The 13691-nt window shown below is 35.9% G+C and overlaps 1 protein-coding gene across 1 annotated transcript in view; it reads left to right on the forward strand.

The window, feature by feature from the left end:
• The window catches only part of GABRA1 (gamma-aminobutyric acid type A receptor subunit alpha1), a 43435-nt gene that overhangs the window by 13963 nt on the left and 15781 nt on the right, over positions 1-13691 (forward strand). The window contains exons 4-6 of the mRNA XM_072873294.1: positions 2463-2530; positions 8272-8492; positions 10146-10228. Of these exons, the coding sequence (XP_072729395.1) occupies positions 2463-2530; positions 8272-8492; positions 10146-10228 (372 nt within the window). The remainder of the gene's footprint in view (positions 1-2462; positions 2531-8271; positions 8493-10145; positions 10229-13691) is intronic.

The following is a 13691-nucleotide window of genomic DNA, read 5'->3' on the forward strand; positions in this document are numbered from 1 at the left end:
ACTTAAAGAATCCATTCAGCAATGTTTTACTGGACTTTGTGAAATCTCCATCTTGTTTTTCTTCCAGCTGTTTCATACAAGACCACAGGCTCTTGAACTTTTGTGAAGTGATGGGCTGAATGAGACAATACTTTTTTCCCAAGCCAAGTAATTTCTGGACAACTATATATTTCTTCCAGTAATAGAAAGTTAAATTCTCACTGTGAACTTCTTTAAGTCCAGAGCCAATTAGATGTCAGGACAAACCTTAAATTTCTTTAAGTCAGTTGAAAAGCTTGTAAACAATGATAAGGTCACACATTAATTTCACTGGACAGCCAAGGAGGAAATTTCACCTATCCAATGCTTTTGTCAATAGTCACTGTAGTTTGTACATGTCTCAGTCACAGATATAAAGAATGAAAAGAATATTATTAGGCAATTCAGCCACAGCATAGTATTTTACTTCCTGTGATTATGAATAATACATTGGAAATTTCAACCTTTAACTTTTTTAATGAGTCCTGGAGATTACTTTTGCTACCACCTAATTTTTGCATTAACTTGCTAACAGAATACAAGTGTCATTCAGTGCATTACTAGAATGACAGTAGAATCAGATCTAATATTACATCTTGATTATTGCTGTCTCACAAAATGAGATATTTTATTGTATATATTAAACATTTATATTAAATTGCTTACATTTATACATATTTAGAAGTTGTAGACTTTTTTGAATGAAAGTGAAAAACCTGTACATGTATTGTAGAACGCTGATTCTCATTAGAACTTTTGCAGCAGATACAGAAATGTATATTGTTACTGGCTGCTTAACCTTGATTCCTTATTTCACTTCTTTTCTGTCAGAACTTTCTTGTTAGATGGAACAAATCATATTTAAACAGCCCAAAGTATTTTGAAATCAAAGGCTTGTATTAAATTATTTTTTAAATTTAATTATTTTACAATATTTAAATAACGTTATACAGATAGCTAGATATATACATTTCTTAGTCTTATGAAAATTTTTGCCTGCTGTATGACTTTTGCTTACTATACATATACTTTTCTGTTAGTCCCTTTTCTTTAGGATTACTTTTAATATTCCCGATTTCTCAATTTATTTCTTTCTTGAAAGTTATCTGAGAAATGTATCACTCCTTCCACATTTGAAATTTCTACCATAAACACCATGCTGGCTTGTATAGCACTACAGTAAATGTATTCAGACTTACATTACTATGAAGTCTGAAAGCTGATGGGGTTAGCTCCACTCAACACTGTTTGGATTTATGCCTCCAGGTGGTGTTACTCCCTGCAGCTATATTTAAATCAACAGAGTTATTTTGATATATGCCATCCTGGGTGAATATTTTGTGATGTGTGGCCTAGAAAATACCAATATGTTCAGAAGTGACTGATACTCTGTGTGTGTGTGTGTGTAGAGGGGGAGGAGAGGGAGGGGGAGGTTAAGCTTGTGCGTTTCTCAAAGTGACTTTTAACAATAGACCTGCAGAAGCCAGATGTTTGTCTCTTTCTGGAGATCAGCACCATTGTAGGTGTCTCAGGCTCAGCATTTGTGACCACTAAAATCATTAGATTCTTCTGAAGTGGCCAAGGGCATTGTGCCATGGAGCAAATGCACATCCTTGAAATCACAGAGAAGTCGAGCTTTATGGTATAGCATATACATATAATCTATGTTATGTACATGTTATAGATTTCTGAATTATTATTTACACTAATCTATCATTGATGCCTATAAAATAAATTTGGTAGTTTAAGGGAAATCTAATGTTAGTGCCCATATCAATTTAAAAAGAAATCTAAAACATTTACAAACTATAACATTTATACATAAGTCAAAAAGTGTAGTAGAGAAATTTAGCTGATATTTATTTGGAAAAGTTTTAACTCCTGTTTATTGCAGTTAAGGGTAATGCAGCCATTGCTAACTCATGCCAATAAAATAGCTTTATGTTTTTATCCACCATAATGTATTCTCTCTCTCTCTTTTTTTTCTATGTTCCTGTGTCTCAAGACAAAATGTGTAATTCATAAGCCCAGGGTTAATTATTAGAGACTTTCATTCAGCTTGCCCAGAAACACTGAGTACCCAATGAGACTTTTGCATACTGTGTAAAATATTCAGCACTATTTATATTGTCAGACAAGAAGATTTGTTAGTCAAAGAGTGAAAAGATTTACACGAGAGTGGAATTAAGGCTGCCGTACTGTGGCATCACAAGCCATGTCTCAAAAAGTTCTGTGGAAACACTGTAATAAAAAAATTGTTGCTGACAATATTGACTGTGAAATTACATCTAGAAGCAATAAATTATCAGGACCCTATTGTAGACCAATTTTAGAATGCCTAATCAAAGCCAATAATTTTTCTATTTATTGTGAGAATTGGTAGTGGTTAGATCTAATGAAGACTGCTGATAGACACTCACTGTCCTAATTTCCTGCTTCATCAGAGCGTGTAACTGAAGTGAAGACTGACATCTTCGTCACCAGTTTTGGGCCTGTTTCAGACCATGATATGGTAAGTGATGGCCTATATTTCTACAGCATTCATTTTCTCTTGTCTTTTTAATTTGGAGAATGAAAGATCTATGCAATAACTTATTTACTCCTTTTAAGGCTGGGCTTTTTTGAAACCCTTGATTCCAAAATGCTGTGAGCTTTTATGTGCAACCATTCCTGCTAGCTGTGACTGCATTTAAGTGCCCTGAAATTAGCAGCCTCAGTGACTTTAATAATGTGTTTTAACAGACCTTATATTTGCTACATAATATATTATGAAATGCATTAGAGTTTGGATCCATATTCTTCTGAGAATGATTGCTCAGGTCCTTGCTGGCACATCACTGATCCAATTTGCCGAGAAAGATCATCATCTTAAAATGCAATTAACACTTATGCCTACAGTGTGACATCTGTACAGTCTAACCTGTATTTTTATATTAAAAGCTACTGATCAATGGGAAGTGACTTTCCCAGATCTTGGCTGCTGAAAGAGAAGATTAATGAGAGAATTAGTGTCACTTCTTTATGGAATTAATATTAACATCAAATTGCTAGATAACTGCAGGGGATGGAGAAGTACAGAAAACTGAATGAAGATGTTGTGAGCCCTGGTCTTAAGAGATATTAAAAATTGTGTAAAAATACAGATAAGGTACTTTAAATTTTGCATATAAATGAGGTCTTCACAAGTAGGTTGCTATGGACAGGGAAAGCCTGGTCTGCATCTACTAGTATCTTCTGGATCCTGTGTTAGGATGAGTGCTGGAAACATCCTCATTAATTTAAATGAAGAAAAGAATACAGTTCAACCTTGTAGCTGGCTACATTTAGCTAAAGACATTCACCAAAAGAAAAATGAAAAAAAATAAAATCAGAAAAAAAATTATCACAGGAAAGGAAACGAGTTCCATTTCTTACCACAAAATTGTAAGTTGTTTAATTTGAACTAAAACTGTAGACAGGCCTAAATCACCAGGTTATTACAAGTTTCTGACTACTCAAAACAATGTTAAGGGATAGAATAACAGAGAAAGTAACTTTTACAAGATAGTCTATTTTCCTAAATGAACTTTATGCAAAGACACCATTTTCCTGATTGCTTGGAAAATAGCATTTATAAAACTACACTCAAATTTATTGCAACTGATGCCATGATATTTAAATGAGAAAGAATAGCGTGGGCAGCACAGACGTTTTGACCAGTCATTCTGGTGAGAAGAGCTACAATAGAAGGGTAATCCAGGAAAACAGCTAGACTGGTGACTTGTCTCCTCAGCACATATATACAGTACTTTCTAAGTACTATATATACTATGAAGAAGAATTAAAAAAAAATCATTCGGCTTCTGATTTTTTGTTCTGTGATAATCTTGTGAATTACAATGTCTACTTATTACTCTAAATTATACATCAAAAGAGGGGAAATCCCTTGGATTAAAGAGTGGTAGAAACCACTGACATCCGCTATTTGTGTTCTGGTAATCGGTTCAGCAAAACACTTCATCTTGCTTTCCCATTTCTGTCTCAAAATAGGTAACCAATCACCACTGGACAAACTGACAACTTCAAACACAGTCATGTGACCAAAATATATATCTTTTTAATTTAATAGTCTTTGAATTAAAACTGTAGCAGCTGCAGTTTGTAAGTGATCTGAGGTCGCTCTGTTTTTGTAGAGACCTGTCTTCTTGGGACAGGTCTCTTGTTAATTTCCTGAAAATTAACGTAATTTAAAGTATTGGGCTGGACATAGATGCTTGTGGGAGGTGAACAAAAAAAGAGTGATAGATATATGTGGGTGAATGTATGCTTTGTATTAATATTTATTAGAGTTGTTTTCTACAAGTCAGCTGGCTAAGCTGTTGTTTGCTCTGTTGAGTCAGATTTACTAGAGAACTCCAATAATGAATGGCAATCTAATAAACAAATGGACATGGTTGCTTTCCTAGAGTAACTGATAGGCCTGCTGAATTACTTAGGACTGTACAATGTTTGGACTTCAGCATCTACTTATACTTTGTAGTTTCAGGTGATTTAATTATTAAGTAGAAGGTAAAACTAATTTTACATTCCTAGGACAAACTGATGCTTGTATGGGACTTGGGTTTTAAGGAAGAATAAAATACTAAAGCCAAAAATAATCTACTTTCAGAATTAGGAATTGGTATATTTGAAAAAAAATTATTGACTTCAGCTATAATTCAGTATACCTGAATTACTGTAGCATAAGTGATCACTGCCTACAAAAAAATTCTCAAAAATAATTAAAAACCCATACCACATTGGCTCCTGATTTTCCCTTAGTTAAATAGGAGAAAGAATTCTTCAGTCTCTTAATAAAGAGTGGGACCAAGAAACACACAGGCTGTTGTTCATATGTTTTGAAAACTAAGGAATTACAGAAAAGTATTTAGTGTAAAACTCCTACTCACCTCCCCTAAAAAATGATGTGTGTGGAGCCTACTCATGCTAACTCTTTTGCTTAAGGAAATAAGTGTGAAATCAGAGACAGAAAGAGAAAGATAAAACGAAGAGCTTATCACAATATAAAGTTTATATTAATTTCAATGTACATTTAGTGCAAAGTCCTCTATGCGTACTACAGGTTGGTTGTAGACACAATCATTTGAGGGCTACCCCAAATTTGCTCCAGTGAGCAGATTTACAGTGAGTGTAGACTGGATTGTGGGATTTGGTCACAGGGAGGCCTCACAAGCAGCTGTATTGGCACACTGAGGGAATGATGTGCTGCTGTCTGAGCACATGACTGATGGCTGGGAACTGGCAATGAGCTATTCCAGCTGACGCCATATGTTATGAAACTACAGCCACAGTGAGACATCAGCATACCTAGACCATCTGTTTGCAGGAATCCAATGAGGCAGTTATATAGATAGTAGGTTGATATATCAGGAGTACATGGTGTTCCTACCCACTCTCAATACACTCTTTTAAGAGCAGCATAGACATAACCTGTTATTCTATAAAGAGAATGTCTTGGCTTGTTCTTAAACTTGTGAATAAAGTTAAGCAGGAGAAAAGCACTTTTTAAAATAAAAACATATTTTTTGGGAAGAACTTTGCAGGTTTTCAGGCATGCTGTCTCAGATGGTGGATTGAACTAATAACGGATAACTGGCTATTCTCACATGACTGTCATTTTTGTGAAATTTTCCATGTACATTATCTGGAATAAGAAGGGTTTTAAAATTAACTTTTTGTGTAAAGACAGATTTATTTTTTTTTCTAGTAAACCTTCATTCCCACTGCTTCTGTAGTGTAAGCTCTTCAGGAATGAATTTCTATCTTACTACCTTCCTGTACAACACCTCATCTGATGTAGACCACAGTGTGGTCTACCCTGTGAATAAACAGTCTCCGGGGAGAGATATCAGATGAGTAAATTAGAGAACATTTAAGTCAAAGTGTTATAAATATTCAATACCATACAACTTATCGCCAAAGTGCAAAGAGGAATCTTCTTTCTTTACCTGCACACTAAGGAATGAAGAGTCTCCACTGTGGAGAATTTATTCTGAATTTCGTCTCGCTCATATGTTTGCACATAGACCCCTGCTATAGTACATTTTTTGGAGAAAATTCTTCCCTTGTTCTGTACGGCACCCTCCTGTAGAAGCAAGCCCTAATCAGAGTATCTGATGACTTGATCTCAAAGATCAGTTGTCTGTCAGGATTCATTTCAGGAGAATTATTGTACATGTTAAAGTGGGTAGTGAAAGCTAAGGAGCTGAGAAATCTCAGCCAAATGAATTCATCCTATACGGTGCAATGGCCTGGGATAGAGAAAGATTCAGTCTGTGCCAGGTATGACCTGTCAGCTACTTTTTAATTGAGTTTTGTTTTATTCTGTCAGGTCCCTTATCGAATCTCTCAGACTCCTTGTTCTTTTCCAGGATAAGAACCTTGTGTTCATATAAAGTAAAGAACCAGACTCCCTTCTCTCAACCTGTACCACCTCCCACTCACCTCCTTCTTTGCAGTTGAAAGAGATAAAAAGGGAATGGCTTACATGCACACTGGAATGATGTCACCTTCTAACTTTAACCTTTCCCATGTGTGTAGGAAGAAATTTTCTTTGGAGCTAGTAAAACATGGAGGAAATCCAATATTTTAATGCCATCTTCTGCATTTTTAAACCTCCTCCTCTCCTACTCTGCTGCACACCTGGGACAAGATTTTGCACACAGTTCAACCTAAGGCCCCGACCCAGCAAAATCCTGAAGCGAGTACTTGGCTATAAGTGCACAACTGCTGTCACTGGAGCTGAACAAATCCAGGCTTCAGCAGCTCACTAAGCACGTGATTAAAAAAATGGAAATACAATTAAGTGTGCATCAAAATGATTCACAGGCCTGGGATGTAAATAAAAAAAAAAAGCGCAAAACAAAACCAAAAACCAAACAAACCCAAAGTAAGACCAACCCATGGAACTACAACATTTCCATGTCCACAAGAAATTTATTTAGGCATTTCATGCCCTAAAACACACCACCAGTAAGAATCACCATTCTTACTTGGTGGTAGGATTAAACAGCTCACAATTGCTTACATTGCCATTTGTTAAAAGAAACATCACAAGTCTAAGGGAGTCTGCCACAAAGAGATTTTGCACACTCATTCCAGAATGTTCCTCTTTACTAACGTATTCCTTGGGGAAGCTCTTTTCCTTATAAGCTGCGTGTGCCTTTACACACAGGAATTTCCTTTATTTCAGGATTTGCCATCTCCATTGGCAGAAGATCTCAGCAAAGGTTCAGTTTCTCAGCCAAAAGATTATCATTCAGGGTAATTTTGAACAGTGTTTGGATAGCTACTTTTGATGTTTATCACAATATCATAGCCATGAATGATGGAAGGGGCAGGATAATCCCATACTGAACTTCCATGTCAGAGTGGAATTTTTCCCTGGGAAAATATACTATATGCATCCACAGGAGTTTTTCACATTTTCACCACGCATACATCTATGTTTTATGTATAATACTTCAACATATTTTTCCTAATCTCATCCTCTCCCTCTTAACTTTGTTCCTGTTGCTTTGTAACAAATAATTCTTCCATTTTGTAGTGAGTGCTGGTTATTTTGATTCTCCCCATGTACACTGAGTCAGCAGCCACTGCATCTCTTCCCCATTGGCCCAGTCCTTGCATAACCGAACTATAATTCTTGGTCCAAAGCTGTCCTTGGCTTGTGCTCTCTGTAGTCCAATGACTTGGCCCAATGAGCCATTCCATGTCTCATAAATCAGACCACATAATTTTAGTGAACTGTAAACTTTTTGCAGGTTGACTACATGTTTATGCTAATGAGACACTTAGAACAAAAGGCTCTAGTAAGACCCTGTCTCACCAGGCTTGTTTTCTTCTGAGACATATTCTTGTGCTACGCATACTGCCTACATACCCACAGCTTCAAATTACAGTTTTATGGAAGGTGAAGGAAAAGTGAGAAAAGGGTGAATTATTTTGTTTCCACTATATTATATCTCAAATTCTTGTCTAACTTTTGATATACTGTTCTTCCTAACATTTATTCTGTTGAACACAGTAATGATATTGCAACTGTTTAATAACCAGCTTCAGGTACATTGTAAGTAATATAGAGAATAAATGTTCTGATAATTACTAATTTCATTGTCATCTTGCTTCTAGCGAACAGTAAGAATATACTTTTCAAGTTCTCATATTGCAACATATGGCATCATAAGTGCTTCCCTTTTTTCTGAATTGATGTAGGAATACACTATTGATGTATTTTTCCGCCAAAGCTGGAAAGATGAGAGATTGAAATTCAAAGGACCTATGACTGTTCTCCGGTTAAATAATTTAATGGCCAGCAAAATTTGGACACCTGATACCTTTTTCCACAATGGAAAGAAGTCAGTGGCTCATAACATGACGATGCCAAATAAACTATTACGAATTACAGAGGATGGGACATTGCTATACACAATGAGGTGAGCCCTAAAATATTATATCCTTCGTTTAGTTTGACAATTTGACTTGTTAAAACATCGTATTTTCCAAACAGGAAACAGGTTCCTTTTTGAGTGTAATTTGAGTCCTACTTAGTAATTATTTTCACAATAGGCCACAGAATGATGGACAAACCGAGGCATTTGCAGTGTTTATTTTTTTCCCCTCCTGCTGTGCTACATTTACACTCCCTGGATGTGTCTTAATGCTTGATTTTAAAAAGGTACCTATGGTATTAGGAACCCATCAATTTGCAGAGGACCTTAATTTGGAGTTGCTTTCAAGGATTCCATCAGCAAAGTATAATAAAGCCTGAAAGTTTAATATAATCTAGTCTACTAGATTGTGTACAAGGGTCTTTAATATTTGGATCCTATAGAAAGCAGATTCTAAGAACTAGCAGATGCACAGAGAATTCATTGCCTATTCTTCGTATTTCTTGTGCTTGGGAATACAGAGCATGACAGTCTAAAAATAGACATTTCTTATTCCATTCATAACAAGAAAAACAATTCACTAAAGCATTTGGAAAGTTAGGAGAAAAAATTATTTTTGTGCTGGGACCACTCTTACTGGAAATATGTTATTCTCTTCATGGATAACTGAACTTTAGCTATCCAGTTGTCAGCAGAGGAGTTAAATAAATCCTTTTGAAATAACGATGATACACAGTCATGGAAACATTCTGGATTAAAAGACTGCAAATTAAACAATTAAAAAAATGGTATGTTGTCTCTACAGAGCTACACATCCCCTGTTTATGTCTCCCATGGAATCAAACAAGGTATAAAGTGATTCTGTTGACTCAAAGTCAAGATGGATAGCTTAGTACGTAGGTGAACCCTGAGTTTTCTTTTAATAATTTTAAAGATGTTTTTAAAAGCAGTACAAGTACTTGGAGAAAACAAAGTCTCCAGGCTTTTGGGAGCCTATCAAATACGTTAAATTTATTCTGCAACATCTTTCAAGACTGCCGAGGCTAGGGTAGAATCTGCTTGGCTGGTAGTTATACAGGTCCAGGTGAATTTTTCTTGTCTTCCTAAATGCTTGGCTGTTAGGGATTTAATCCACAAGAACACTATCTTGGCAGCATGTTGTTCACATATGTCTCTTTTTTTGACCATAACCATTTCTATTTGCTCACCTTTGCAAGTGCCTTAATGCAATCTTCTGCCTAGTATTAAAGTATTATTGTTCATTCCTTGCTGATGTGTGCTATGTGACTGTTTCTAGTTTATTTAATCTCTTTTATTGAGAAACATGTTTGCATCCAAGCTGATAGCAACAAAATGATTTCAGCAAATGTCTGAGCATCCAGAGTGGGCCAATTTAATGATGGCAGCAAGGAAGCAATTTCAGTTTCTAATAGATTTTAATCCTCACACCAAGTTAGAAGTCTGAGCACATCTCTGCTGTACAGTGAAACATGGTAGAGGGGCAGAGCCAGTCGCACTGCTTTTCTTACACATGCCTGTCAGCACCCCCAGCCAGACGATTCAGGTCCTGTTCTAGCTGCTAATTAATCACCTAACAGATATTATGCTATACTTATTCTATGTGTCTTAATAGAAGTCTATTTGCTATTTCTGTGAAACTAGTATAAATGTGACCTTTTGCTCATTAATCCATTATAGATTGACTGTGAGAGCAGAATGTCCAATGCATTTAGAAGACTTTCCTATGGATGCACATGCTTGCCCCTTGAAATTTGGAAGCTGTAAGTTTATTTTAAATTGAGGTTTCTCCCTTTTTAGGCCACTTTACAAAAGTATTTTGCAACTGAGAAAGCCTCAAGGTTTTAATCTTGTGTATTTTTCACTTTTTTTTGCTGGGTTGTATTTTTATTCTTATATATATTTAGATTTAATATAATGAACCTCTTCTATGTGTCTTAAATATCCTCCAATGTCATGCCTGGACATTGACAAAAGAGAAAAATGACAGTACTCTAAACATCTAGGAAAGTAGTTTGTCACATAGAAAATGCTGTTAATCTTATAGTTGCTTTATTTTATTAAGACCCAAAATCAATGTTAGAGAAAAGTAATACAGACCATGGATAACTGAATTGGTTTAGGTGAAAACAATTCCCCTGCCATAGTCTTGGCACATGTAGAATAAAATTTTGCATAAGATTATAAAACATTCATATTACAATCACGCAACATTTCTGGAAGTGAAAAATCTCACAAATGTCCAAATAGAGTCCTACACTTGCAGCATTTGTAACGTTAGATTAGAGAACATACCAGACAAAATGTAATGTAATTGAAATCAGTGTAATAACTGACAAAGCTTTCTGTAAGTTGAGAATTTGCCCCAAAATTTTAATTTGAATAACAACCAACCTGACACCGATACTTTCAAACATAATATAAAGCTAAACATAATATTTTCAAAAAGTAAATATAGTCCCCCTACAACTCTTTAAGTTAAAGAAAAAAAAACAGTGAAGAGCTGTTTTACTCCGGTTGGTTCAACACAAACAAGGAAGACAAAATGTGTGGAAGATGTAATAGCGTACAAATCGTTTCCTCAATGGCTATTTCTTTCTAGTAGAAATGGGTTGTTTCACTGATAATGGGTACTTAGTGGCTTGATCTATTTTAGAAGTCAACAAACAGAACACCCAATACATTCTTCACATGTTACCAGATAGGGTGATAATTTATTTTGGTCTGAATAGCTCTATGTTTACCATGAGAAAAGACCGATGTTTTGTCTTTAAAGAACTACTAGCCTCCTAGATAAGATTTAGAGAACAAAAAGCTCATACAAACTTGGAGTATAGCTGACAAGAATATCTTACTTGCTGAATGTTAAGTTTTCTTACAGCACTTCCAATAAATCTTTTGTGTGAAACAGAAGGGGGTGGGGGGGAAGCCTTACTCCAGCTAGTAATAGGGCAAATAGCTGCAGTGGGTTCTTGATTAATAACAGGAGATCGGTGCACCTGAGATCCCAGTTAGATCAGGAGTGGTCGCAGGATTTAATTTATTTTGAAATGCACATTAAAGCGTTTATGCAGACTGCATGCTGGATCTGGGAGGTGGGAAGATGGCTAATCGTGCATAAAACCTGCTAATGCAAAGTTAAACCATCAACAGTTTTTGAACAAATGTGAACTACTAGACTGAATTTCTATAGACTTGATAAGATACCTATCACCACATCTGTGCATCATTGAGCCAAAGCCTAAACACCAGACACTCCCTAGTCTGAAAAATAGTTCCCATTTTTTTTCTACATTGAGTTCTTTCTAGCCCACTGTGTCCCAGATTAGTGTACTCTTGGTTCACAAAGTGCACGGCTTTCCAGATTACTAAGGATCTTGCCTCGATTAAATGATTAAGAGATGCAGAAAGTATGAATGAAAAGGGATAGATAATATGGGTTTGAATACAACTCCAGAACCACACCACAAGGTAAAAACGAGATAGCAAAAAGACATGCAGGTGTATCTGTGTATCTTTTTCATCTAAATTGATTTCCTTTTTATCCTGAAAAAAAAATTTTATCATCATAATATACGTAATTTTCTTAACAAAAATAAAAATCAGTTATATTTCTGATTGAAAGACCATTTCTTACACTAAAGTCAGAGGTAACAACTGGCATTCTAAGCTGAAAGTGCAGGTGTGGTCTGTCATGTTTTACAGGCTATTTTCATTATTTTTTTGTTTCAAACACTAACTGGCTATCATGCCAGCTGTCCTAAAGAGGACCTAGCAAAACAAGTAACTCCAAATGCTGGGAAGAGCCATGAGACAAAATCAAGGAGTTTTCAGGGAAACTTTGCATTCGCCTACTAAATTCAGGTGAGCTTCTAATCTAGGATCCTCATGGGGAGGAGTTCCTTCTGTAACATGGTTTTACTGCAAACACTGCATGGGGAATTCATTGTCCAGAACAGGACCTTAAAGCTGGACCTCTCCCCTCCTTCTCATCAGATTATATGTCATAAATATCAGATTATAGAATATTTGTCGCAATATTTAGTTATTGAATATAAATAGAAATATCTCCCATGGGACAAATGGCTGGACCCAAGCAAGATATGAAAATGGGACGCGCCATTGTACATAGAAAAAGGACAGTTCTTATATTTAATTGCCATTTTTTCAGTGGGAATCATATTTAAATACATTTGGGACATTTCTGTCAAACAACTAAAACAATTCATTATAATCATCTTAATGGACTGAAAAATTTACTGAAAAAGACGTTTAATTGTCACGAAAGCCATGCTTTAAGTGCAGACTACAATATTACACTTAGTAGCTCTCCAGGGTACTGTTTGCCCAGCTCTGTTTTGAATTAAATTGGACAAGAGTTTTTCCATGTCCTCCACTGTTACTCATCACTTGTTAGAGCTGGAATCAGAAAAGCCTCATATTGAAGGAGTTGCACGTCTCCTATGGAGTCTGCCCATACTGTAGAGGCCGATAAATGTTTGACCCAGCTCCAAGGCTAAACTGATTTGCCAAAATAGCAGCTTAAGCTAGAGGTTATTCCAATGTAAATTCAGTGTGACAAATGCTAAAGAGATTCTGGAACAACAAAAACAGAAAACAAAATCAGAAAAGACAAAAATAAAAAACAGAAAAAAAAAATCAAAACCAGAAAAAAAAAGAAAACAAAATCAGTAAAACAAAATCAGAAAGGCAGATGCTCTCCTCAAGTCTTACCACAAAATTCTGATTGTCAGTTTAAAACTAAGGCCACTCTGGAAAGTAGCAGTGATAGAAGCAAAAGGGCTGTGTTGCTATTTATGCAATATCTGAATTGGAAGCTGAGGATGGAAGCTAAACAGAGTACCAAACCTGGCAGTTACAGGGCATGGTGAGCTGATTTCTAGCACTGATGAGTGTACTCACTTCTCCCTAACCCAATCCAGTGGTTCTCAGCAGCTCAGGAAATCAGTCCTCTCTCTTCCAAACTACTCTCATGCTCCAGAACAAGTAAAATGCTTGAAAATTACACACTTTTTCTTTATGTGACTAGATTAGCAAGCCAATTCTTGTGCTTACTGTGGCCATTATTTTTAAGGTCAGAATTATTAAGACATAGATTTGCATTTACCATTGATTCCAAAAAGCTATGTATATGTTACAGTGCTTGGGGAATATGAAGTCTGCGGGTAAAAGCACCCTTCCACTTCAATAATGCAGGATCAAATG

Source organism: Ciconia boyciana, chromosome 9 (genome assembly GCF_034638445.1).
Source record: "Ciconia boyciana chromosome 9, ASM3463844v1, whole genome shotgun sequence".
NCBI lineage: Eukaryota > Metazoa > Chordata > Aves > Ciconiiformes > Ciconiidae > Ciconia > Ciconia boyciana.